The sequence below is a fragment of the Carcharhinus amblyrhynchos genome, unplaced genomic scaffold (assembly GCF_965287045.1).
Source record: "Carcharhinus amblyrhynchos unplaced genomic scaffold, sCarAmb.v2.hapA scaffold_89, whole genome shotgun sequence".
Taxonomy (NCBI): Eukaryota; Metazoa; Chordata; class Chondrichthyes; order Carcharhiniformes; family Carcharhinidae; genus Carcharhinus; species Carcharhinus amblyrhynchos.
This window is the reverse complement of record NW_027649829.1, coordinates 111,639-139,528: the sequence shown is the minus strand read 5'-3', so window position 1 is coordinate 139,528 and position 27,890 is coordinate 111,639. Positions and strand designations below refer to the sequence as shown.

The 27,890-nt window shown below is 48.2% G+C and overlaps 2 protein-coding genes across 2 annotated transcripts; one reads left to right on the top strand and one right to left on the bottom strand.

Annotated features, from left to right (window-relative positions):
• Positions 1 to 345: 345 nt before the first annotated feature.
• Positions 346 to 18,120, top strand: LOC145338022 (uncharacterized). Its single transcript, XM_080182793.1, has 8 exons — positions 346 to 366; positions 2,853 to 2,908; positions 6,690 to 7,075; positions 8,499 to 8,537; positions 9,760 to 10,104; positions 11,795 to 11,897; positions 15,648 to 15,715; positions 18,035 to 18,120. Exons 1-8 carry the CDS (start codon positions 346 to 348, stop codon positions 18,118 to 18,120), a joined length of 1,104 nt encoding a protein of 367 aa, XP_080038919.1.
• LOC145338016 (maternal B9.10 protein-like) lies at positions 17,544 to 27,890 on the bottom strand. Its single transcript, XM_080182785.1, has 5 exons — positions 27,793 to 27,890; positions 24,767 to 24,954; positions 23,467 to 23,604; positions 21,420 to 21,630; positions 17,544 to 19,237 (listed from the first exon to the last, which is right to left on the bottom strand). Exons 2-5 carry the CDS (start codon positions 24,937 to 24,939, stop codon positions 19,031 to 19,033), a joined length of 729 nt encoding a protein of 242 aa, XP_080038911.1. The 5' UTR covers positions 24,940 to 24,954; positions 27,793 to 27,890; the 3' UTR covers positions 17,544 to 19,030.

Below are 27,890 nucleotides of genomic sequence, written 5' to 3'. Positions count from 1 at the left end.
ATGGTAGTAAACGCTGTCTCACAGCGCCAGGGAACCAGGTTCAATTCAAGCCTCAGATCACTGTCTGTGTGGAGTTTGCATATTCTCCCCATATCTGCGTGGTATTCCTCCAGGTGCTCCAGTTTCCTCCCACACCCCAAAGATGTGCAGGTTAGGTGGATTGGCCATTATAAATTGCCCCTTGGTGTCCAAAGATGTGTAGATTTAGGGGATTAGTAAGATAAATACATGGGGTTAAGGGAATGAAGCCTGGTGCCCTGTCAGAGAATCGGTGCAGATTTGATGGGCTGAATGGCCTCCATCTGCAGTGTAGGGATTCCATGATTCAGCTTTTTATCTGGGGGAATGGATGGAAAGGAGCTGCAGGTACTGTCAGTGTCTCAGAGCGGGGGGTGAAAGGGGGGGGAACTTCATCTTCACCAGGATTGGACTCCCTGACGAGGAGCCGCTGTGAAATCCCATCCACAGCCCCCATCCCTGCACTGAATCTGTTGTAAAGGGGGTCACTGAGTTTTCTTGTTGCAGGGACACAACTTCCACAGACTATTCCTGCTGCTGCTGCTGATGAGTATTGTTGCTGATGTTTCAGGTAAGAGCTGTGACTGCTGGAACATTTCAGCACTGATTAAAGGGTTGGGGGGATCAGGTATACAGCTTGTTTTAAGGTGTTGCGTGTATTGCAAGTGGACCCAACAAGGGAGTGGACACGGTAGTTTCACATCGCACACAACGATCATCAGGGCTGAAAGGAAGGCAGTTAATGGCTTCCCATTAACCCCTGTGATGTGAACAGTGGGATCTGGACACTGCGCAACACTCAGTGACACTGGGATGGGTGCTTGGGTGACACTGGAATCAAAGTAGAACTGGGATTGGGTCCAATGGGTCTGGGATGGGGTCCTCAGCTCAGGATTTTCATGCTGTGGAGATGCCAGCATTGGACTGGCGTTAGCACAGTAAGAAGTTTTACAACACCAGGTTAAAGTCCAACGGGTTTATTTGGCAGCACTAGCTTTCAGAGTCTCGCTCTTACATCAGGTGAACAGCTGACTCACCTCATGAAGGAGCAAGACTCCGAAAGCTTGTGCTGCCAAATAAATCTGTTGGATTTTAACTTGGTATTGTGAGACTTCTTACTCAGGATTCTCAGACAGCCTTGGCGTCAAATTGAGCTGGGAATGTTTTAGGAGCGTGGGGAGTAGGGCCATCAGAACTGGGGAGTTGACTTTGGGTCCTGGGAGGGAGCAGAGTCTGGCTGTATTGGAGGCAGGAGCAGGCTTGGAATGTAACGTATCAGCGTATATATCTGTGGATAAATACTTTCAATCGTTTCCAGGTGATTTGCTTGTGCCAGTTTCTGGGTTCCTCGGGGAGCAGGTTGTGCTGCCCTGTACCTACAAAGGGAATGTCCCAGTCTCAGATTTACTAGTAATCTGGGGCACATCGATCTTTGAAATTACGCATAAGTTTATCCATGGCAGCAAGTTGACAGGACAAGAACTACGGTTCAGAAACAGAACAAAGCTGTTCGAAGCTCAACTGGAACAAGGGAACTGGTCAGTTCTGCTCTCTGACCTCAGAAAGTCAGACCAGGGTGAGTATCGGTGTCAGATCTACAAGAGGACAAGTACAGGATATCATTGGGAGAAGAGTTGTCACGTCTATCTCTCTGTAACAGGTGAGAGGTTTCTGTTTCAGGTTTTCTGTATTTAATCTCTGATTTTATGGGTTCAGTCGTGCAGTGGTTATGCTACTAGACTTGTAATCCAGAGACCTGGACTAATAATCCTGAGAACATGAGTTCAAATCCCACCATGGCACTTAACCTCCACCTTCCTGTCCACTCTCCATAACCTTTCATCCCGCTACTAATCAAAATCCTATCGATTTCCTGAAATCTGTTTCGTGTTCTGGTGTCCACTGCACTTTGGGCCCGCTGAGTGAAGTAATTCCTCCTCATTTCTGTTTTAAATTCCACATGGCACTGTCAGAATTTAAATTCAGTTTATTAAATAAAAATCTGGAAATATAAAGTTGGTCCCAATAAAAGTAGCTATGAAGCTGTTGGATTGTTTAGTTTAAAGTTTATTTATTAGTGTCACAAGTAGGCTGACATTAACACTGCAATGAAGTTATTGTGAAACTTCCCTAGTTGCCACACTCTGGTGCCTGTTCGAGTACACTAAGGGAGAATTTAGCATGGCCAGTGCACCTAACCAGCACGTCTTTCGACTTGGGAGGAAACCGGAGCAAACACATGCAGACACGGGGAGAATGTGCTGACTCCGCACAGACAGTAACCCAAACTGAGGACGGAACCTGGAGCCCCGGTGATGTGAGGCAGCAGTGTTAACCACTGTGCCATCATGCTGCCCATCTGTAAAACCCCAACTGGTTTACTGAGTCAGAGGGGAGACAGGGCCTCCAGTGCGTGTGTGTGTGCTCCCTCAGCCCGTTGGGCGCCTACGTGCCCAGCCCCTGAGGCACGCACTTGGCCATTAGGGGCCTAGGTGTGGCAGCCCTGAGTCCACCTTGGGCCAAGCCAAGCGGATGGGCTGGTGTGGGCAGCTTGCCATGTAACTATGTCCCTTTCTCATTGTGCACTCGTCATTAGTTCGTGGGAGGTACAAAGCAGGGAGATTAGAGACAGATGAGACATGGATATTTTTGATCATAATTTGGGTCCTGTTTTAAATTGGACAGATAAACTACCATATCCGATGTGCCAAGGAGAAACGGGGCGATTCTCCCATCGTGTCCCGCAAATTTTCTGGCAGTCGGGTAGGGGGATGCGCATGCCAGCCATTTCATAGGATTCGCGCACGTTTTCCCGACCTATGCATGTCTCCTAGACCCAGAGAACAGTCGCAGTCAGGACCACGCTGAAAACTGGCAGGAAGAAAGACAAGTGATTTCAGTCTCTTTTTAATGTGTTTTAAATCTGTTTTACATGTGATTATCGGCCACAGCAAGTTCTGTGCTGGGTCCGATATAATCTCCCACCACCGCCAGGGGTATTTCACTCTGGCGGGGATTAGACTAGCTCCCCACATTCGGGGAACTAGTGGGAAACCCCTTTGGAGTGCAGGGGGACGATTGGAACTCCCCAAGGGGTTGGGTGGTGCGGTGTGGTGCCCCCTGGGCATGGGCACCATGGCAGTGCCAGCCTGTGCTACCTGGCACTGCCCAAGGGGCAAAGTGCCCATGCCCAGGGGACACCATGGGGCATTGGGCAGTGCCAAGGGAGCAGGGCCTATTTTGGGTGGGACCTAGGGGATGATTGGTGCGGGCGGGGTGGGGAGGCGTCCCGCTGCCACTCTACTTGGGGATTGGCCTGGACTGGAGGGAGGCCAGTGATTGGGGGGGGAGCTAAGGGAGTTGGAGGGCCTGACTCCATGGGGGGAGAGGGTGAGGGTGGGTGGTTCTGCCCCACACCCCCCCCCCCCCCCCCCGGAGAATGGAGGGGGGGGTGGTGGGGTTGGGTCTGCCTCCTGGTAGGGTGGGGGTGAGTGGGGTTGGTCTGCCTCCTGTTGGGGGGGGTCTGCCTCTGAGGGGAGGTGGGGTTATCGCCACTGTGGGAGGCTCGACATCTGGGCGGTCTGGAATGGGGAGAGGGAGGGGTTCGGGGCTGGCCCGGGACTTGTTCTGGGGACTGTGATTGGGCTGTGGGAGGGGTGTTGCTGGGGGGGCAGCACTGGGGGGGTCCCGAGCAGGCCAGCAATTGGGGAGTCTGACAGATCGGGGCCACTGCACACGCGCAGAGTTCTAGAGTTAATGGACTCTGCTGTGAATAGGCCCCTGGCCAGGTTTTTAATGGGACTCACCATTGTGACCTCTGCAGTGTATAGACTGGGAAGATTCAGTCTCAAGCTGCACTGAAAAAACAGTCATGATCTAGACCAGTTTTCCCACCAATTCAGCACTTTTTGGGAGAATCGCTTCCATCATTTGAATTTATTATGATGAGACAGCTTACACAGAATAGCTTAAAGGAATGCTGGAATAAAGGAACAGTGGCTGCCAGTGGAAATATTCACCTACTGACTCTCACCCAGATAGTTTTCCATTATCTGGCTCCCAGGTGGTACAGACATTACATGGATTGTCAAAAAACAAGGTCAACGTCGATTTAGCAAGAGCAAGATGGAGGCTTCTTGCAATCAGTAACTGTAGGGGTGGAGGAATAACTTTGGAATATAAATGGTGGCACAATGGTTAGCACTGCTGCCTCACAGCGCCAGGGAACCGGGTTCAATTCCTGGCTTGGGTCACTGTCTGTGTGGAGTTTGCATATTCTCCCCATATCTGCGTGCGTTTCCTCTCAGACTGCAAGACGTGCTGTTTAGGGTGCATTGACCTGAACAGGTGCCAGAATTTGGCGGCTAGGGGAGTTTCACAGTGACTTCATTGCAGTGTTAATGGAAGCCTTACTTGTGACTAATAAATAAACTTTAAAATTATAATATCTCATGGGAAAAGCTGATGGGGAAGACATTTTTCTGCAAACCAAACTGGTTCACTTGAAGTGCACACTCTATCAGTATTGTTATTCAGAATTACACTGGAATTTGCATTGGTTTTGCTCATCATTTGAAGAGACTATGCTTGCTGCGTTCCAGTTATGGTCTCTGTAGGAGCAAAAGAAAATCAAACAAGTTCAATAATCAGCAGGAGGAACTAGCACTCCATTTGCCATCTTCCAAGTGGTCATTGAAACGTTCACGACACAGAGAGGGCCAAATTCATCAGATGAGCTGTGCTACTTACAAATACAAATGTCTCCAAGACCATCTGCCTCATACCACTGCTCACTAATACTTTCAACATTGTGCAGCAGGCACCCACAGGGGATACCGGGCTGATTCTGGGACTGGTGTATGAGGAGAGATTAACTAGGTCAGAATTGTTTTCGCTGGAGTGGGTGGAGGATCTCATAGTGACTTATAAAATTCTAACTGGACTAGACAGGGTAGAGGCAGGGAGGATGTTACTGATGATGGGGGAGCCACCTCTTGAATACATTCAATGTTTTGGCATCAACTACTTCCTGTGGTAATGAATTCCACAGGCTCACCACTCTCTGGGTGAAGAAATGTCTTCTCATCTCTGTCCTAAATGGTCTACCCTGAATCCTCAGTCTGTGACCCCTGCTTCTGGACTGCTGGTGCAAGCTTGGAGGGCTGAAGGATCTGTTCTTGTGCTGTAATTTTCTTTGTTTTTTGACTCCCCCATCATTGGGAACATCCTCCCTGCATCTACCCTGTCTAGTCCAGTTAGAATTTTATAAGTCTCTATGAGATCCCCCACCCTCTTCAGCGAAAACAATTGGATTGGACTCGCCCCTTAGTTTCCCCAGATGTGAAGGTTGGGTGGATTAGCGGGTAAATGTATAGGGTTACGAGGATAGGGCCTGGGTAAGGTGTTCTGTTGGAGAGTTGGTACAGACTCCATGGGCCAAGTAGTCTTCCCTTCTGCACTGTAGGGATTCTATGACCCATTAGGGAAGAAAAGCTGTTGTCCTGCAGAGGGATCTGGGTGTTGTGCATGAATCACAAAAGGCAGATATGCAAGTACAACAAGAAATTAGGAAAGTTAATAGACTGTTATTGTTTTTTGTAAGAGGAATTGAATGTAAAATAGGGAGGTTATGCTTCAGTTAAATAGGGCATTGGTGAGACCACATCCAGAGTATAGTGTATAGTATGTGTCTCCTTTTTTAAGGAAAGATGTAAATGTGTTAGAAACAGCTTTGAGAAGGTTTAAACTCATAAAGGAAGGGGCTGGGTGTCTTATGAGGAAAGGGTGGAGAGGTTAGGTCTGTATCTGCTGGAGTTTAGAAGAGTATGAGGCAACTTGATCAAAACCCTTAAGCTGCTGAGGGGTATCGACAGGGTAGATGTGGAGAGGATATTTCCTCTTGTAGGAGAATCTAGAACCAGGAGTCACTGATTTAAAATAAGTGGTCACTTTGCACAGAAGTGAGGCTGGCATAGATCAGCTGTGATAGTGTTGAATGGCACAGCAGGCTTGAAGCACCTGAGGGCTGAGTCTTGCTTCTAATTCTTGTATACTCGTGAGTCTGGGACACTCCTGGGATCAGATGGAGTGTGGGGAGTAGGGAGTCATCAGGACTGGGGGGTGGGCTTTGAGTCCTGGGAGGGGGCAGAGTCTGGCTGTATTGGGAGGAGGAGCAAGGTTTGACAGGTTAGTGGTGAAGACAGGTGAGGATCCACATTGCCTCAGCCCCTTTCAGAGCATCAGGTGCTGCCTCAGCCCCTACACAGTGTACCCATCCATCACTGTCCCCCCCAACCTGTCCAAACCCCATTCCACATCCTCGGGTACCTCCTCCCCCACCCACTTACATTTCAGGGTCAGTTTTCAGCTCCTGAGTTCCACCTCACATTGTCCACCTCCCCAGTCTGTGATTTTTCTCCCAAGGGGAGGTGACCAATATCCTGATGTGTTCTCCCAGCACGTGTACAAATGGAAAACATGTGATTCGAAGTGTTGTCCAGCTGCTCCGTGCTTACAAATATCCAGTGCAGGTTGGTTTTAGATAAAGGCTCTCAATGTCTGAGCTTTAACCTTCCCACGCCAATGAAAGCAGTGAGGTACTGATCAGTGCTTCTTGTAAATTGAGCATCGCAGTGTAACCGTGTGAAGCTTGGGATGTAATGTACCAGCAGGGAGGTTATATCTGTGGATGAATACTTTCAATCTTTCCCAGGTGACTCGCCTGTCCTGGTTTCTGGGTTCCTTGGGGAGCAGGTTGTGCTGCCCTGTACCTACAAAGGAAATGTCCCAGTCTCTGATTTAATGGTGATTTGGTGGACAGCAACATTTGAGATGTTACACAAATTCACCAATGGGAAAGATGATTTGACAGAACAAGAGCCATGGTTCAGAAACAGAACAAAGTTGTTCAAAGATCAACTGGAACAAGGAAACTGGTCAGTCCTGCTCTCTGACCTCAGGGAGTCAGACCAGACCCATTATCAGTGTAAGATTTACAAGAGGACGCAGGCAGGATATCAACTGGAGCAAACTCATCTCGTCTATCTCTTTGTCACAGGTGAGAGGTTTCTGTTTCAGGTTTTCTGTATTTAACCTCTGATTTTTATGGGTTCAGTCGTGCAGTGGTTATGCTACTAGACTTGTAATCCAGAGACCTGGACTAATAATCCCAGAGAATGTGAATTCAAATCCCACCGTCGCACTTTCAGAATTCAATTTCAATTTATTGAATAAAAATGTGGAAATACAGGCCGGAACTCCTGCCTACCAGAATCGGAGCGGCCGAGCCTCCGACAACGGAAATCTCCATTGACATTGGGTAGGAATTTCCGTCTTGCTTGAGGGAGGCCGTAAAATCCTGCTGATAAAGTTGGTGCCAATAAAAGTGCCCATGAAGCTGTTGGATTGTTGTAAAACCCCAACAGGTTTACTAATGTCCATTTAACGAAGGAAACCCGCCGTCCTTACCCAGTCCGGTCTAAATGTGACTCCAGTCCCACATTAACCTGGGTGACTTATAACTGCCCTCTGACTTGCTCAGACACTTCAATCAGTTTGTATCAAACCACTATACAGAGAAACCGGAATAAAATTGAAGGGATCATAGACTGTGACCAATGTATCGAATTAGGAAACAAGACAGACACACCCAGCCTGGATGACATTGCAAAGTCCCCTCACTAACATCTGGGGACTGGAGTCCAAGTTGGGAGAGCTGTGTGACATAGTAATACTCACAGAATCAACCCTACATCCCAGACTCCCCTATCACCATCTCTGTGTATACTTTGTCTCACTTACAGCACAGACCCACCAGAGGTGGGGACACAGTGATATACAGTCGGGAGGGAGTGGCTCTGGGAATCCTCAACATTGACTCTGAACTCCATGAAGTTTCACAATTTCAGGTCAAACATGAGCCTGGAAACCTCCTGCTGATTATCACTGACTGCCCTCTCTCAGCTGAGGGAGAATTCACTGGTCATCACTAAGGGTGTGTCGGTAATAACCCATTGACAGAGCTGGCTGAGCCCTGAGGATAGAACTATCAAACTGGGTGATGGATGGAGTTAACGGTGCCACCAAGCTGCACTCACTCTCCAGAAACGTGCTCCATCTGTCTCCAGATGTCGGGGTGCAGGAGGTGGGGTCTACAGCACTTCTTGGGCAGCCTTTACAAGAGCCAGTGCACTTACTTTGAAGGTGTATCCCAGTATTCTCTCCAACGGTGGTGGTGGGGGGAGGGGAGGGGGTTGGTGGTGGTGGTGGTGGTGGTCTGGGAATGATCCTGCTCGGGGGAACTCTGGAAAACTTCCATTCTACCCATCACAGTTAATGCAATCCCGTTGGACTTTTCACTCTGCTGACCCTGTTCCTGATCAGTTCCTCCCTGGATGTTTTTCCCTAAAGCCCGATAGACTCTTTGATCATTTCTGCAGTTTGTGTCACTCACAATACTAAACACATGATGTTTTCTTTAGAGCGACCTCCTACACCTGGACCAAACACAATTGAACCAGGTAAATCTGTTTCTAAACTACTGCATGTGTTTTCAGCGCTTACATTGCATCATTCTGATAGACAGCAAGTAACATTGGAAGGTTTGAAATGCTGTAAAGTTTATTTATTTGTCACAGGTAAGGCTTACATTAACACTGCAATGAAATTACTGTGAAATTCCCCTAGTTGCCACACTCTGGTGCCTGTTCGGGTCAATGCACCTAACCAGCACGTCTTTCAGACTGTGGGAGGAAACTGGAGCACCTGGAGGGAACCCATGCAGACACGGGGAGAACGTTCATGTTTCACACAGACAGTGACCCAAGTCGGGAATTGAACCTGGGTCAATGGTGCTGAGAGGCAGCAGTGCTAACAATTATGCTACTATGCCGACCAAGAATGATTGTGTGAGAGTGAGTGGTGTGGGTCACTCGTCCCTGTAACTGATTGTGTGAGAGTGAGTGGTGTGGGTCACTGTTACCTGTAACTGATTGGGTGAGAGTGAGTGGTGTGGGTCACTGTTACCTGTAACTGATTGGGTGAGAGTGAGTGGTGTGGGTCACTCTTCCCTGTAACTGATTGTGTGAGAGTGAGTGGTGTGGGTCATTGTTACCTGTAACTGATAGTGTGAGAGTGAGTGGTGTGGGTCACTCTTACCTGTAACTGATTGTGTGAGAGTGAGTGGTGTGGGTCACTCTTACCTGTAACTGATTGTGTGAGAGTGAGTGGTGTGGGTCACTCTTACCTGTAATTGATCCTTTAACTACTGGGAATTGTTATTTCTCACCTTCCTGTCCCTCAGATACAGAACTCTGAGGATTCCTGATTCCCACTAGCATTAGTGTTTCTGGAATTGTGTGTGGAAAATTTTACCCAAACCCATCTGTTGAAAAACTGGGTATAAAAATTGGGTATAACACTGGGTGAAGTCAGTCGAGAGAATATTTACCCAGGTGTAATCCAGCATTCCACACGATCCTGTGGAGAAAGAGAGTTGTCAGAACATTTTGAGTTTTAATTGTTTCATAGTTTGATGTTGAGACGTTTCGTCTTAAAAAAATGCTGAATTGTGCACAGAACATTATAAATGGAACATTCCTGAACTTAATGAAATGAAAGCAGTGAGGTACTGATCAGTGCTTCTTGTAAATCAAGCATTGCAGTGTAACCATGTGAAGCTTGGAATGTAATGTACCAGCAGGGAGGTTATATCTGTGGATAAATACTTTCAATCTTATCCAGATTTCTCGCCTGTCCCAGTTTCTGGGTTCCCTGGGGAGCAGGCTGTGTTGCCCTGTACCTATAGAGGGAATGTCCCAGTCTCGGACTTACTGGTGACTTGGGGAACTCCCAAACGTGAATTTTTACACACGTACATAAATGGAAACGATGATTTGACAGAACAAAATCCACGGTTCAGAGACAGAACAAAGCTGTTCAAAGATCAACTGGAACAAGGAAACTGGTCAGTCCTGCTCTCTGACCTCAGGGAATCAGACCAGAATGAGTATCAGTGTCAGTTTTATGAGGAGACGGGTGCGGGATATCAACAGGAGCAAACTAATTTTGTCCTTCTCTCTGTAACAGGTAAGAGGTTTCAATTCCAGTCTGGTATTTAGTTCAAAATTAATAATTAGGCCTGGGAATGTAGAAATTACCATGAAATTGTTGTAAAACCCCAACAGGTTCACTAATGTCCCTTTAGCGAAGAAAACCTGTCGTCCGTTCCCAGTCTGGTCTAAATATGACTCCAGTCCCACATTAACCTGGGTGACTTTTAACTGCCCTCTGACTTGCTCAGACACTTCAATCAGTTTGTATGAAACCACAAGACAGAGAAACCAGAATAAACTGAAGGGATCACTGGCTGTGACCCAGGTATCGAATCAGGAAACAACACAGACACACCCAGCCTGGTTGACATTGCAAAGTCCCCTCAATAACATCTGGGGACTGATGTCCAAGTTGGGAGAGCTGTGTGACATAGTAATACTCACAGAATCAACCCTACATCCCAGACTCCTGTATCACCATTTTGCGTCAAAGATCAGTAATATTGATTGAGAGCTCCACGCAATCAAATGGCTATCTTGCCATTTCCCTCCTCTATTTCAGCATGCTGTTGGGTTGAATTGAAGGGGGGCTGCTGCCGTTCAATGTCCAGTTATCTCTATTGGAAAGCATGTATCGATTACATTATGGAGCAGTGTCTGTGCAAGAAGCTTTGGGATGGCCTGGTGTCTGTGTGATTATTGGTATCTAACCTCCTACATCCCTCCAGGACTAGAATTAACCAGGGATCTGTTTGTATTAGGGATGGTTCTGAAAGAGTGGGCCCGATTCTCCCAAAAAAATTCTAGGTGCTGAATTTGCAGGAAAAATGATGTAATTCACGATTGTTTTTTCAGTGGGAGTTCAGGCTCGAATCTCCCACACTCTGTGCAATGCAGAGGCCACAGTTGTGAATATCATTAAAAGCTCGGGGGGTGGGGGGGGGACCTATTCATGCCTGACCTGACAATCCCAGAACTCTGTGCATGCGCTGAGGCTGACCAGCCCCATGACCTCTGCAGTGCTGCTCCTCACAACACCCCATGGTCCAAACAAGCATTCCCAGGCCAGCACCGACTCCCCCACCCAGGAGCACTGCAATCTCCAGCCGCCAGCCTCCCCACCTCAGCAGTGACAATTCCCCCCTCCACTCCGATTGCAAGCCTGCCTCCAGCCCTGACTGATCCTATCTGCAGAGTGCCAGCAGGACCCCTCACCCCCACCAATTGCCCTGCAGGCCCCATCCTCTTGCCACTGCCGAATGGTAGTGCCAGGGGGCATAGGCTGGTACAGCCAGGGTGTCCATGCCCTGGGGGCACCCTCTTCCGCTGCCCTATTCCCCCCCCCCCTTCACTCCGGCAGGGTCTCCTGGCTAGTTCCCTGCAAGTGGGGAGCTACTTTAAACGCCAAAGGAGTGAAATACTCCTGGCGGAGTGGGAGATGCTATCAGGCCTGGAAAATTCTGTCCTGGGCCCAATAATAACATTTAAATAAGATTAAAAACAGATATAAGTCACTCAGCTGTCTTCCCGCTTGTTTCCAGTACTGTCCTGATGGCGCCTCCTCTCCAGCTGTGGGAGAAATGGCTGACATGCATCTCCCAACTGGGAGCATCAAAAAACGTGCACTTTGGGACAGGAGCATCTGGCCCACTCGGTACTGAAAGTCTCTGCTTTTAGTTTTGTGAGTGTGTCCCAGTCTGTTAATGGCTTAATTCTGTCTCTAGGTCCTGAACCCTCTACTGGAACAAGAGTTGGATTGGGAATCGGAATTCTTGTTGCTGTTTTTGTTGTTGCTGGCATTGGGATTTACATATTCCGAAAGCGACGGTGAGTTCCAGAATGTTCTACTGTTTCCATTGAATCCTGTTTTTAGTGTATAATGTTTGTTCGATGTTGCTGAACTCTAGAACTGTCCATTTACTGAGCTGTGAGGATGCTTCAATCCACCCTATCATTGAGCAGCGTTAACCAGTCACTTCCAGCTTGTTATCCTCTCGCTGCTGAACAGTCCCCATGGATTGGAAAGGAGCAAGTCTTATCCCACTGGGAAAACCAGTGGATGAGGAATGTATCTGGAATTTCAGAAGGTATTTGATAAGGTGTCACACAACAAGTTGTTCCACAAGAAAAAGTCTGACAACACGAGGTTTAAGTCCAACTGATTTATTTGATAGTAAACTCACAAGCTTTCGGGTTTTGTCCCTTCTTCAGGTGAATGGAGAGTTCTGGCCTCAGACAGAGCATATAAAGCACAGACAGTTTACAGATTACTGATTAGAATGCAGATCTTTACACCTAACCTGCTGTTCAAGTCCTAAAGTGGCTGACAATGTGAGTGGAATGAGCACTGATCACAGGTTAAAGAGATGTGTATTGTCTCCAGACAGTACAGTAAGTGAGGTTTTGCAAACCCAGGCAAGTCACGGGGGTTACAGAAGTCCCGGAGTCTTCAACATATCATTGATGAAGACGAATATCTCACCAGGGCCATCCCCACACCCCCACTTCTTGGTTTCAGACAACCGCGCAACCTCAAACAGACCATTGTTTGCAGCAAACTACCCAGCCTTCAGGAGAACAGTGATCACAATACCACACAACCCAGCCACAGCAACCTCTGCAAGACATGCTGGATCATCGACATGGATGACATCATCATACGTGAGAATACCATCCACCAGGTACACGGTTAATACTCTTGCAACTTGGCCAACGTTGTCTATCTGATACGTTGCAAGAAAGGATGTCCCGAAGCATGGTACACTGGGGAGACCTGGCAGACGCTACGACAACGGATGAATGAACATCGCTCGACAATCACCGGGCAAGACTGTTCCCTTCCTGTTGACGAACACTTCAGTGGTCACGAGCGTTCGGCCTCTGACCTACAGGTTAGCATTCTCCAAGGCACGACAGCGCAGAGTCGCTGAGCAGAGACTGATAGCCAAGTTCCGCACACATGAGGACGGTCTCAACAGGGATCTTGGGTTCATGTCGCACTATCTGTAACCCCCGTGACTTGCCTGGGTTTGCAAAACCTCACTTACTGTACTGTCTGGAGACAATACACATCTCTTTAATCTGTGATCAGTGCTCCTTCCACTCACATTGTCGGCCACTTTAGGACTTGAACAGCAGGTTAGGTGTAAAGATCCGCATTCTAATCAAGAATCTGTAAACTGTCTGTGCTTTATATGCTCTGTCTGAAGCCAGAACTCTCCATTCACCTGACGAAGGGACTAACCCCGAAAGCTTGTGAGTTTACTATCAAATAAATCGGTTGGACTTAAACCTGGTGTTGTCAGACTTTTTACTGTGTTTACCCCAGTTCAACGCCGGCATCTCCACATCATGTTCCACAAGATACAGGCTCAGGGGATTGGGGGTAATATAGCATGGATTGAGGATTGGTTAATGGACAGAAACAGAGGAGGAACAAATGGGTGATTTTTGGTTGGCGGGATGTAACTGGTGCTGCAGGGATCAGTGCTGGAGCCTCAGATATTCACAATCCCTATCAGTGACTTTGATCAGGAGAGAGAGTGCGATATGTCCAGTGTACACTACACTGTACACATACACTGCACATACTCTTGCAACTCAGCCAACGTTGTCTACCTCAAACGCTGCAGGAGAGGATGTCCCGAGGCATGGTATATTGGGGGAATCATGCAGGCACTATGACAATAGATGAAAGGACACTGCTCGACAATCAGCAGGCAGGAGCGTTCTCTTCATGTCAGGGAACATTTCAGCTGTCACGGGCATTCGGCCTCTGATCTTTGATAAGCGTTCTCCAAGGCCGGCTTCACGACACACGACAACGCAGAGTCGCTGAGCAGAGACTGATAGCCAAGTTCCACACAGATGCGGACAGCATCAACTGGGATCTTGGGTTCATGTCGCATTATCTGTAACCCCCATGACTTGCCTGGGCTTACAAAATCCCACTAACTCTTTAACCTGTGTTTAACCCACTCTCCATTCACATCGTCTGTTTAAGACTTGATTACCTGTAAAGAGTTGCATTCCAACCATTATCTTGTAAGTTGAGTTTACTCCTCACTCACCTGAAGGAGTGACATTCCGAAAGCTCGTGCTACCAAATAAACCTGTTGAACTTTAACCTGGTGTTAAGACTTCTTACTGTGTCCACCCCAGTCCAGTGCCGGCATCTTTGTCATCAATATTTACCACCCAGATTGTGTACTTCCACCCCTGTCATGTCACTTATTTGTGTCTTTGCCTCAGCTCAAGGGCTAGTGAAACCCTCATTAATGACATTATTTATCCTAGTCTGATATCACCCCTGTCCTCACTGACTGATTCAGTTCTAACCTTCCCATTCTAGTTTCCACATTCATCTCTAACCTCACCCCTTCCTTATCTCTGTAACTGAGCCAACCCCCCAAACCTCAAATCTCTCCACTCCAATTCTGTCCACTTTGTGTACACCTCAGTCCCCATCGCTCCACCATTGGCATTGTGCTTTCAGCTGCTTTGGGCTAATGTTCATAAGACCATATGACATAGGAGCAGAACTAGGCCACTCAGCCCATCGAGTCTGCTCTGCTGTTCAAACATGGCTGATATTTTTCTCATCGCCATTCTTCTACCTTTTCCCCATAACCCCTGATCCCCTTATTAATCAAGAACCCACCTATCTCTGTCTTAAAGACACTCAAAAGACCTCCACAGCCTTCTGTAGCAAAGAGTTCCACAGATTCACCACTCTCTGGCTGAAGAAATTCCACCTCATTTCTGTTTTAAAGGATTGTCCCTTTAGCCTGAGGTTGTGCCCTCTGGTTCTAGTTTCTCCTTCTAGTGGAAACATCGCTCCATGTCTACTTTATCCAGGCCTCGCAGTATATTATATTTCCTTTAGGGAAGGAAACCTGCGGACCTTACCTGGTCTGGCCTACATGTGACTCCAGACCCACAGCAATGGTTGACTCTTAATTACCGTTAGGGATGAACAATAAATGCAGGCCTAGCCAGCAACACTATTCTGTGAACAAAAAATAATAATTCTGGAATTCCCTCCCTAAACCTCCCTGTCCAAATTCTGACTATTCTTTGATATCTCCCCCTGAAGCATTTCTGGGTTTTCTATAAAAGGTGCTATATAAATGCAGTACGTTGTAGTTCAATTTCCTCCTGCACTTTTTAATCTGGACATCAGAGGATTCAGTCACTGGGAAAGCCATGTCGGATTTCCTTCTTTCACTCAATATCCACATCTCCGTGCTCACCACCCATCCCCACACACCCCCCTCACAGTGGCAGCAGGAACTATTGCAGGGTTCTCTAACTCTATCCTCTGACCCTCCCTCTGTGGGTCAGCACAGCTCCTGTGGAGTGTCCAGCTCTTGCCTATTGCCTCCCCTATAATCTACCTTTCCTCTGTACTCTGTGTTCCATCACCGTATCATTCTGTGACCCATTTTCCAGCTGTCATTGGTACCCAGGATGTTGAGTGGAATTTAACGGGTCTGTACTCCTGAACAGCTCTTTTACTCACTTGTCCAAAGTGTTGGATTATTTTCATTGTGAACTCTGCTGTTTGTTCTCTCCTAGGAATCAAAATAGATTCACGATCTATCGATATGAACCATCTAATGATGACCTTTTGACAGGGGAGACCTGTTAATGTGAATTATGGGGCCTTGTGACAACAGCACCCAAGCATCAGGATGGAGCGGCTGGAGAACAAAACCTTCTGGGGAACAGGACTGTCCAGCAATGACTGAGTGAGGCTGGGAGGGTTAATTAATTCACAACAGAGTTACTCAGTGGTTCCTTGTGGTGATTGAGGGAAGCATTGAGATCAGAATCACTTCCCGCTGACCATGAGCCCTCATCACTCGCAGAGTCTCAGGAAAGATCAGTAAATCCACAGCACCCAGTGTTTAGATCCTGTGATAAGATAGGAGTGAGTCCAGCTGAACAAGGAGCCTTCGCCCCCTCCCTGTGAACCTGAGCCAACCTATTGAACCAACATCTGGCATCTTGACTACAGTCATGATGTGGAGATACTGGTGTTGGACTGGGGTAAACACAGTAATAAGTCTCACAACACCAGGTTAAAGTCCAACAGGTTTATTTGATAGTAAACACCACAAGCTTTTGGAATGTTGTTCCGTCGTCTCACCTGAAAGCTTGTGGCGTTTACTATCAAATAAACCTATTGGACTTTAACCTGGTGTAGTGAGACTTCTTACTTGACTGCAGAGCCATAACAGATGGAGACATTCTTACAACTTCAAACCTTCCGCTTCAGACAATACAACATCTCAACCTTAAAACACATCAGGACTATGCTGAACAACACAGACCCAACTTAATTCTCTCTTAGAAATATTGGTCTTCCTTTATTAAAGTTAAACCTATGTGTTAATATTGTTTGTCCTTAAAATTTAAAGTTTGATTAATACAAAGTAAAACATTAATGCAAAGTTTAACTTTGTATTACATGAATATTGTTTGTCCTTGTAGTAGTCTGTGGGTGGCACAGTGGTTTGCACTGCTGCCTCACAGTGGCAGGGACCCGGGTTTGATTCTCGGCTTGGGTCACTGTCTGTGTGGAGTTTGCACATTCTCCCCATGTCTGTGGGTTTCCTCCAGGTGCTCTGGTTTCCTCCTACAGTTCAAAAGATGTGCTGGTTAGGGTGCGTTGGCCATGCTAAATTCTCCCTCAGTGTACCCGAACAGGCACCGGAGTGTGGCAACTAGGAGAAATGCACAGTAACTTCATTGCAGTGTTAATGTAAGCTTTATGGTGACTAATGAATAAACTTTAATTTTTAGTTAAATGTTTTTATTTGAGGTTAAATTTCATGCATTAATAAATGTTAAATTTTGTCCGTGTTAACACAGATTGGCAGTGGGGTTGGGCGCTACGGGAGAGCACTCTGCGATCAGAGAGTTCAGTGCCTTATCTCTCTCACCAATGACTGACCAACATTCCCTCAGCCGATAATCCCAAAAGGTCTCGCAGCCAATGAACACGGTGAGAATCTTTACAGAAATGCAAACAGCAGCTGGTAAATTTGATTTTGAGCGTAGTGGTTCAATTTCCTTCACACACACAAGGGTAAGACATTGAGAATAAACTGCTAACAATCCCCATTTAACTAAACACTTCAACATGTTAGCTGACAGTGAATAAATACTGAGTTTTATAAAAGCCTCCCCCATTCATAAATTAGGAGCAGTGACACTGCTTTTGCTCTAACATCTGTGACAAGTTGGAGAGACATGAAGTGGATGAGGGTGTGGGTAGTGGGCTCCCTCTCCTCCCTACTGGGGAGTTGCTGTCCCTGGGTTACTGAGCTGGGTAAGAAGTCTCACAACACCAGGTTAAAGTCCAACAAGTTTATTTGACAGTAAACCCACAAGCTTTTGGAACACTGTTCCGAAAGCTTGTGGGTTTACTATCAAATAAACCTGTTGGAGCTTAACCTGGTGTTGTGAGACTTCTTACTGTGTTTACCCCAGTCCAACACTGGCATCATGATTACTGAGCTGGGAACAGCACTCCCTGTTTGAGGCTGGCAGTGGGGAATGGCAGCAGCAGACCATGGGATCAGTGTGTTAACACAGCCTCTGGAATGAATGGACACAACAAGCTGATTTGGGAGACCCTTCCCCAGCCTGGGAGGACAATACAGGGACCCTGGAATAACCAGTCACACATCAAGGGAGAACAACAAATAAAAAAAATAAACTCCCAGAGATCCAAACTTGTTCCTCAGCCTCTCAACCTCTGGAAACAGTTCCCCAAATCCAATCTTTCAGATCATTTTCTGGCAAATTTAAATTACCCAATTGAACCCGGGTCCCTGGCACTGAGGCAGCAGTGCTAACCATTGTACCACCCTGGCAAATATAATTTAAACTACCCAATATTCATTTTTAAAAACCATTTCAATCCTCGATTTTGTCCCAATGTTTTTGAACTCCAGTTCGTTCCACTGATACCAGGCTCCCGCGGGAGCCTCACTCGGCGGATGTGGATGAGCTATTTGACTATGACAGGCATCACAGTTAAGCTTCGTACCCGAGAGAAGCTCAGATTTCAACAGGAGGGTGTAGACAGTGATCAGGAGATATAAGAAATGTACACAAACATGATATATATTCCATAAATTAGACAGATGATGATTTGACAGGTACATATGAACAGTGACTCTGGGTTATTTTAATTTAATATCACACACTCTCCAATAGAAATATTATAAATAACAAACAGCTGCTAGGCAATGTGGACACATAAGATGATATTTTCTGATATCCCTGAGTGTTTAGATTTATATACAGAAACTGCCTCAATTTCTGTATAAACTACATACAGACAGGCAATGGTATGAACCATACAGGCAGTGACTTACACACACACTGAGTGTTATATATAACAATATTCCTGACTCATTCACCCACACACACAGTGTTGTACACAGCAATATTCACTCAGTGAATGTTGTATACAGCAATATTCCTCTCTCCCAATCATTCACGCAGTGTTGTACACAGCATTATTCTTCTCAATAATTACACAGTAATTATTCCTGACTCGTTCACACAAAATGTTATATACAGCAATATTCTTCAATCATTCTCTCACAGAGTGCATACAGCAATATTTCTCTGACTCATTCACACACACACACGAACAGGTACGCACACGGTGTTGTATACAACAATATTCCCCACGCACACGGTGTTGTATACAACAATATTCCCCATGCACACAATGTTGTATACAATATTTCCCACGCACACAATGTTGTATACAACAATATTTCTCACACACACGGTGCTGTATACAGCAATATTCCCCCCACATGCACACACGATTGCAGACTTGCCCATAGGTATTAGTACAGCGTGGTCAAGCACAGGGTTGGTCACAGCTCAGTGACGGTGAGGTATCCGATCCATCTGGTCAGCCAGGACGCTGGTCATTTATGCCTTTTGCCCATCTTTGAACGGTGTGGCTGCCTCTGAGGCAGGAGAAAGCCTGGCGGAGGTCGCAATGCGCTGTCCGGTCTGGGCATCAGGTAGTAACTGACCAGGGGTACAGGTTGGTAGAAAGCAGTGGTGTACTGCACCAGCTTGTGAGGGTACTGAGGCCAGGTGGCCGCGGGGAAGGAGAAACTTCCGGAAACCTAAGAAAATCAATTGAAGTAACTAAACAACATTTCCAAGCACACAAACTCCCTTTCATCCCCAGCCCAGTCCCCTGTGTTCAGACCTGCATTCCTCCAGGGCCTGTCACCACTTCAAAGATTTCACAACCAATGAAATCATTCATCTGAAGTGTGATCACTGCTAAATAGTAGAAAACGCAGCAGTCACCTCTGCAACAGCAAGATCCCACAAACAGCAATGGCCCAGAGCACTTTTTAAGCGATGTTTGAGAGATAAATATTGGTCCCAGGATACCAGGGAGACCTCCCCTCCCTTTCTTCCAGATAGTGACTGTGGGATCCCTAAAAAGGCAGGTAGAGCCTTGGATTAATGTTGCATTAAAATGCCGGAAAGAGAGAGACAGAGCGAGAGTAAGAATGAGAGTGATAGAGAAAGTTGGAAAGGTTTAGGGGAGAGAATTCCAGAGTTTAGGGCCCCCCAGGCAACTAAAGGCACGGCTGCGGAGTGACAGAAATTGGGGGATGTTCAAGAGGCCGGAATTGGAGGATTCGCAGAGATTTCAGAGGGTTGTAGGGACTGGAGGAGATTAGAGAGATAGAAAGAGGTATAGGGTCTGGAGGACAATACTGAGATAGGGAGGGTTAGAACATAGAACATAGAACACTACAGCACAAACAGGCCCTTCAGCCCACGAGTTGCGCCGATCACATCAACACCTACCAATCTATAGACCTATCCATAACCCCCAATCCCATAAAACCCCATATACTCATCCAGAAGCCTTTTAAAAGACCCCAGCAAGTTCGCCTCCACCACCACTGACGGCAGCCGATTCCATTCACTCACCACCCTCTGAGTGAAAAACTTACCCCTAACATCACTTCTGTACTTTCCTCCCCGCACCTTGAATCTGTGTCCTCTCGTAGCGACCATTTCAACCCGGGGAAATAGCCTCTGAGAATCCACCCTATCTGTTCCTCTCAACATTTTATAAACTTCTATCAGGTCGCCTCTCAACCTTCGTCTCTCCAGGGAAAAGACACCCAGCTCCCTCAACCTAACTTCATAAGGCATGCCTCCCAGTCCAGGCAACATCCTTGTAAATCTCCTCTGTACCCTTTCAATAGCTTCTACGTCTTTCCTATAGTGAGGCGACCAGAACTTCGCACAATACTCCAAATGAGGCCTGACAAGGGTCTTATAAAGTTGCAGCATTACCTCCCGACTCCTAAACTCAATCCCTCGATTAATGAAGGCCAGTACACCATACCTAAACTCAATCCCTCGATTAATGAAGGCCAGTACACCATACTGTTGTAGGAGGTTACAGTGATAGGGAGGGGTGTCGGGGCTGGAGGAGGTTACAGAGATAGGGGTGTCGGGGTTGGAGGGGGTTACAGAGATAGGGAGGGGTGTAGGAGCTGGAGGGGATTACTGGGATTCAGATGGGTGTAGGGACTTGGCGGGGGGGGGTTACAGAGATAGGGAAGGGTGGTGGGGCTGGAGGAGGTTACAGAGATAGGGAGGGGTGTTGGGGCTGGAAGAGGTTACAGAGATAGGGAGGGAGTATAGGGGCTGGAGGAGGTTACAGAAATAGGGATGGATGTAGGGGCTGGAGGGGATTACAGAGACAGGGAGGGGTGTCGGGGCTGGAGGGGGTTACAGAGATAGGGAGGGGTGTCGGGGCTGGAGGAGGTTACAGAGATAGGGAGGGGTTGTAGGGGCTGGAGGAGGTTACAGAGATAGGGAGGGGTGTGTAGGGGCTGGAGGAGGTTACAGAGATAGGGAGGGGTATAGGGACTGGAGGAGGTTACAGAGATAGGGAGGGGTATAGAGACTGGAGCAGGTTACAGAGATAAGGTGGGGTATAGGGACTGGAGGAGGTTACAGAGATAGGGAGGGGTGTAGGGGCTGGAGGGGGGTTACAGAGATAGGGAGGGGTGTAGGGGCTGGAGGGGGGGTTACAGAGATAGGGAGGGGTGTAGGGGCTGGAGGGGGTTACAGGGAAAGGGTTGCTGAAGTCGGGAGGTCAGTGTGGGGTCATTGAGTGACAAGTGGAGATGGTTGAATGGGTCTCAGTTTGGGCTGGGTAATGGGGGCAGTTGGAGGTTTAATCAAGTGGTGAATGTGGCTGAGAGTTTGTTCACTCTGACCTCCCCCTAACCCCCAGTCCAGATACTCGATAGTCCTGTCACTCACCCTGTGAGGAGTGGCAGCAGCTTTTGCCATCGGCTCCTTGGTCATTTGTCCTTTGATATGTTCCTCATCGTCTGATGAGGTGTCTGAGTGGTAATCGGATGTGCTGCACTCCGACGACACTTCACTGCTGTGCTCAGAGTCCTGCGATCCCGGCTTCCTGGAGTCCTGTTCAAACTCAGCCACGGTGAAGGGCTGACTGCCCTCTCCAGACCTACAGAGATTCAGAAAACCAGACCTAGTGTGAACCTCAGACACGGTGGTGACAAAACAGCCTCCCGCACACCCACCACACACAGCACTGAGAAACTCACTGCACAGAGAACGAGAGAGTGTGCGCGCCTGGCCCCCAAACCATAGCACAGCATGCGCACGGGCGAGAGACACCCAGACCCCATCCCCCCCCACTTTTGAAAGTTTCTATTGAATCTGCTTCCACTGCCCTTTCAGGCAGCGCCTTCCAGATCACAACAACTCGCTGTGTGTCCAAAATAAAATTCTCCTCATCACCCCCCACCCTCTGGTTCTTTTCCCGATTCTCTTCAATCTGTGTCCCCTCTAGTTACTGAGCCTCCTGTCACTGGAAACACTTTCTCCTCATTCACTCCATCCAAATCCCCCCTCCCCTCTCGTGATTCTGAACACCTCGATTCAATCTCCCCCTGAACTTTCTCTGCTCCGAGGGGAACGATCCCAGCCTCTCCCCGTCTCTGCACGAACTGAAGCCCCCTCATCCCTGGGAATATTAGAACCATAGAACGTTACAGCTCAGAAACAGGCCTTCTGGTCCTTCTTGGCTGTGCCAAACCATTTTTCTGCCTAGTCCCACTGACCTGCACCTGGACCATATCCCTCCACACCCCTCTCATCTATGAACCTGTCCAAGTTTTTCTTAAATGTTGAAAGTGAGCCCGCATTTACCACTTCATCTGGCAGCTCATTCCACACTCCCACCACTCTCTGTGTGAAGAAGTCCCCCCCAATATTCCCTTTAAACTTTTCCCTCTTCACCCTTAACCCATGTCCTCTAGTTTTTTTCTCCCCTAACCTCAGTGGAAAAAGCCTGCTTGCATTCACTCTATCTATACCCGTCATAATTTTATACACCTCGATCAAATCTCCCCTCATTCTTCTACGCTCCAGGGAATAAAGTCCTAACCAATCAACCTTTCTCTGTAACTCAGCTTCTCAAGTCCTGGCAACATCCTTGTAAACCTTCTCTGCACTCTTTCAACCTTATTAATATCTTTCTTGTAATTAGGTGACCAAAACTGTACACAATACTCTAAATTCAGCCTCACCAATGTCTTATACAACCTCACCATAACATTCCAACTCTTATACTCAATACTTTGATTTATAAATGCCAATGTACCAAAATCAGCCTTTACAACCCTATCTACCTGTGACACCACTTTTAGGGAATTATGTATCTGTATTCCCAGACCCTTTGTTCTACTGCACTCTTCAGTGTCCTACCATTTACCTTGTGTGTTCTACCTTGGTTTGTCCTTCCAAAGTGCAATACCTCACACTTGTCTGCATTAAACTCCATCTGCCATTTTTTAGCCCATTTTTCTAGCTGGTCCAAATCCCTCTGCAAGCTTTGAAAACTTTCCTCACTGTCCACTACACCTCCAATCTTTGTATCATCAGCAAATTCACCACATTATCATCCAGATCATTGATAAAGATGACAAACAACAATGGACCCAGCACTGATCCCTGCGGCACTCCACTTTTCACAGGGGTCCACTCAGAGAAGCAATCCTCCACTACCACTCTCTGCCTTCTTCCATTGAGCCAATGTCTAATCCAATTTACTACCTCTCCATGTGTACCTAGCGACTGAACCTTCCTAACTAAGCTCCCATATGGGACCTTGTCAAAGACAATATTCTGGTAAATCTCTCTCCGCACGCTCTCCAAGGTCCTGATATTCTTCCCAAAGGGAACTGGTCAGAACTGAACACAATACTCAGACTGGGATTGATTGTAGACAAGCTTCTGTGTCAGTCTCTGTTGCAAATTGATTTGTGTGTAGACTCACCGACACCACACCTCTCTGGGATCGATCCACAGTGTAATCTCCTTGGGAAGTTTCAGCTGATTATAGTCCAGCTCACAGTCCTGACAGGCCAGTAGCAGTGTGGGGTCTATTTTCTGGTTCCTGTTTATCCGAATGCACCTGTCAGAAAGAAGGGAAAATTAACTGATGGAATATTCAGCAACATTACTGTTGCATTTCCAAACTCACCCCAAACTAACCGTTCGCCACCCCCCCAGTCACTCACCAACTGACAGCAGCTCCTAATCCCAACCTCCACTCAAAATCTGTCAAATTACTCCTGCCAGATCTCTGCACTCCTCCAATTCTGACTATTTGGCTGACATTCTGACTCGAAATCCTCAAACACAGAAACATTTTTACAATATAAATAGCAATGTATAAAAACAGACAGAAAATGCTGCAAAAATTCTCAGCAGCATTTTCTGTTTAAATTTCAGGTTCCCAACCAAGACCAATATTTTGCTCTTGGTTCAGTGCTATATAAATGCAAGTTGTTGTTACTTTTCCTGTAATAACGGGCGCCGCCAGTAGATGGCACAGCGCAACCGCACTGAGGGCACTATCACCACTGCGTGGGCCATGGCGGTATTGCAGGGACAAGTGCCAAAAGGCAGAGCTGCATTTCGATAGCGCCTGTCCCCACACAGGACCACCCAAAGTATTTCAGGCAATTAAAGAGGTTTTTTTTTGGGTGGGGGGGGGTAGTATGGCCACCTTTGTGGGGAAAAACAACACACAACTTGTGCACAGCAAGATCCCACAGACAGTAATGTGATGATAAAGCACAATGATAGTTTTTTTTTACTGAAGGATAAACATTGGCCTCTGGACACTGAAGAGAACTCCACCCCAATTCCCCCCCCTCCCCCCAATCTTGTTCTTACAAATAATTCTTTCACATCCATCCTGAGAGGGGAGATGGAGCCTTAGTTTAATGGATCATCCTGAAAGACAGCATCTCTGACAGTGCGGCACTCCCTCAGCACTGACCCTCTGACAGTGCGGCACTCCCTCAGCACTGACCCTCTGACAGTGCGGCACTCCCTCAGCACTGACCCTCTGACAGTGCGGCACTCCCTCAGCACTGACCCTCTGACAGTGCGGTACTCCCTCAGCACTGACCCAATATCCAAACTGTTCCCTTGATAGATATGGAGTTGGAGAGGAGGGTGGGAAGAGGCTGGTGTGGGGCAGGAATGCCAGCCTGGAGCAGAGGGGCCGAATGGCCAGAATATCACATCACAGAGACAGGTCAACACAGTGAGTGGCTCTTGGTTACCTGTACGCCTGTCCTTTGCTGGGATTGGCTGGGTACCAATGTCCCTGGTATTTCTGGAGTAGCACCTCGCGCAGTTTCTTCCCAAACTCCTCAATCTTGTCCGGCTGCAGTTCACTCCGTCTGCGGACCAAGCGCACCAGGAAGACCACTCCGGCTCCAATCTCCTCCCTCATCCTCCTCCGATGTGTCTGAGTGAGAAATCGACTGGGGTTAGAACGTATTTACACGCCTCTCCGTCCAGTATTAGAGAACTGGTGACCCTCTGACAGTGCGGCACTCCCTCAGTACTGACCCTCTGACAGTGTGGCACTCCCTCAGTACTGACTCTCTGACAGTGCGGCACTCCCTCAGCACTGACCCTCTGACAGTGTGGCATTCCCTCAGCACTGACCCTCTGACAGTGCGGCACTCCCTCAGCACTGACCCTCTGACAGTGCAGCACTCCCTCAGCACTGACCCTCTGACAGTGCGGCACTCCCTCAGCACTGACCCTCTGACAGTGCGGCACTCCCTCAGCACTGACCCTCTGACAGTGCAGCACTCCCTCAGCACTGACCCTCTGACAGTGCGGCACTCCCTCAGCACTGACCCTCTGACAGTGCAGCACTCCCTCAGCACTGACCCTCTGTTCGACTGCAGTGGCATCGCTGGCAAGCCCAATTCAAGTTGGGCACTTCGGTGGAGGGGGTGGGGGTGGCGGGAACCTGCTTGAGTTGTTAAAAAAAAGTCAAGAGGGACATAGATAGGAAGGAATCATTCCCCTGGGCGGAGGAATCACAGATTTAAGAAAAGGGAGAGGAGATTTGGAGGGGATTTGGGGACTCTGGAACTGGCTGCCTGAATGGGTGAAAGAGGCAGGAACCCCCAACATGTCAGAAGCATTTGAAACTCCACAGTAAACAAGGCTACAGACCAAGTGCTGGAAAATGGGATGAGAATAGATTGGTTGTTTGATGGGCTAGCACAGACTTGATGGGCAGAAAGGCCTCGTTCTTGCTGTAAAACTCCTGGTTGTACTTCATGTTAAACCCGTTTTGAACCTTGTTCAGAACAGACTGGGGGGAACTTTACACAATTCTGGTCGCTTTGTTTATTGAAGGATTATCCAAACACTGGGGAGGGTGCGGAGAAGATTTACAAAGGAAGATCCCAGAAACGTGCTGGTAAACATTGCGATACACAGCAAGATCCCACAGAGGGCCATGCCGTAACATCCCGCATCACCGGATCTTTATTTGTGAGCCAGTTTGGCAGAGGGCGACAATGTTATCCTGACCACCCCCCACCCCCAACACTGACACACAAAACCCCCCCACCCCCGACACTGACACAGAACCCCCCCACCCCTAACACTGACACAGACCCCCCCACCCCCGACACTGACACACAAAACCCCCCCACCCCCGACACTGACACAGAACCCCCCCACCCCCGACACTGACACACAAAACCCCCCCACCCCTAACACTGACACAAACCCCCCCACCCCCGACACTGACACACAAAACCCCCCCACCCCCGACACTGACACACAAAACCCCCCCACCCCTAACACTGACACAAACCCCCCCACCCCCGACACTGACACAAACCCCCCCACCCCCGACACTGACACACAAAACCCCCCACCCCCGACACTGACACAAATCCCCCCACCCCCGACACTGACACAAATCCCCCCACCCCCGACACTGACACACAAAACCCCCCACCCCCGACACTGACACAAATCCCCCCACCCCCGACACTGACACAAACCCCCCCACCCCCGACACTGACACAAACCCCCCCACCCCCGACACTGACACAAACCCCCCCACCCCCGACACTGACACAGAATCCCCCCACCCCCGACACTGACACAAACCCCCCCACCCCCGACACTGACACAAACCCCCCCACCCCCGACACTGACACAGAATCCCCCCACCCCTAACACTGACACAAACCCCCCCACCCCCGACACAGACACAGAACCCCCCCCCACCCCTAACACTGACACAACCCCCCCCACCCCCGACACTGACACAGAACCCCCCCACCCCCGACACTGACACACAAAACCCCCCCCACCCCCGACACTGACACAAACCCCCCCACCCCCGACACTGACACACAAAATCCCCCCACCCCTAACACTGACACAAACCCCCCCACCCCCGACACTGACACAGAACCCCCCCACCCCCGACACTGACACAGAACCCCCCCCACCCCCGACACAGACACAGAACCCCCCCCCCACCTCTGACACTGACACAAACCCCCCCACCCCCGACACTGACACACATACCCCCCCCACACACACACATACCCCCCCGTCCCCACTCCAATGTCCAACTCTATTAATCCTCGAAATTCTTTTCCCCCCCTCTCCATCCATGAATTAATCATAAGAATGCTGCCGGACCCCCCCCCCCGTACCCTCCCGCCCTGTGCTGTTCCCCCCCCTCCGGGTTTACATGAGGCACCGTCACATCAACATCACACGGCCCAAACTAAAAGGGGTGAGAAAATGAATTGTTCCCTCCACTGAGTGACTCCCTGTCCCAGAAATTATAATGATTCCTGTAACAGGATCATCGGTTCCGCTGGAGACGGGGTGAGGTGGGGGGGGGGGGGGGGCTCTTGTGAAACCGTTGAACACAAGGATTAATTACAGATTAATTATTAATTAAAACGATAAAGAAACAGAAAATGTTGAGGTTAAAGAAGTGTGGGGAGCATCTCTGGGGAGATGTATCACTCAAACAGAGCGAAGGAGCGAGTTACTGTATCACACTCCCTAAAGTGACACAAACATTCACAAAACAAACTTCTAAATAACTTCGAAAAATATATTTCTCCCCCTGAAGAATATATTTCCTCTGAGATTGTTGAAAGATAGTTGGCAGTCTAATTTTCATTACTAAGAAAATGTTCAGCGCGAACTTCTGAAAAAAACTTTTCTAAAAGTTTTCTAAACTTTTTGCCCAGGTCAGTTTCAATGTAAATTTCATTTTTTTTTGTTGTAAAATACTACTTACAGAGTTGCTCTCTGCTGCTGGATCCAACGGCCGATCTCGCCAATGTGAATATAAAACGTGCTCGGAGTGAGGAAGGAGTTTTTGTCACTCTGTCTCAT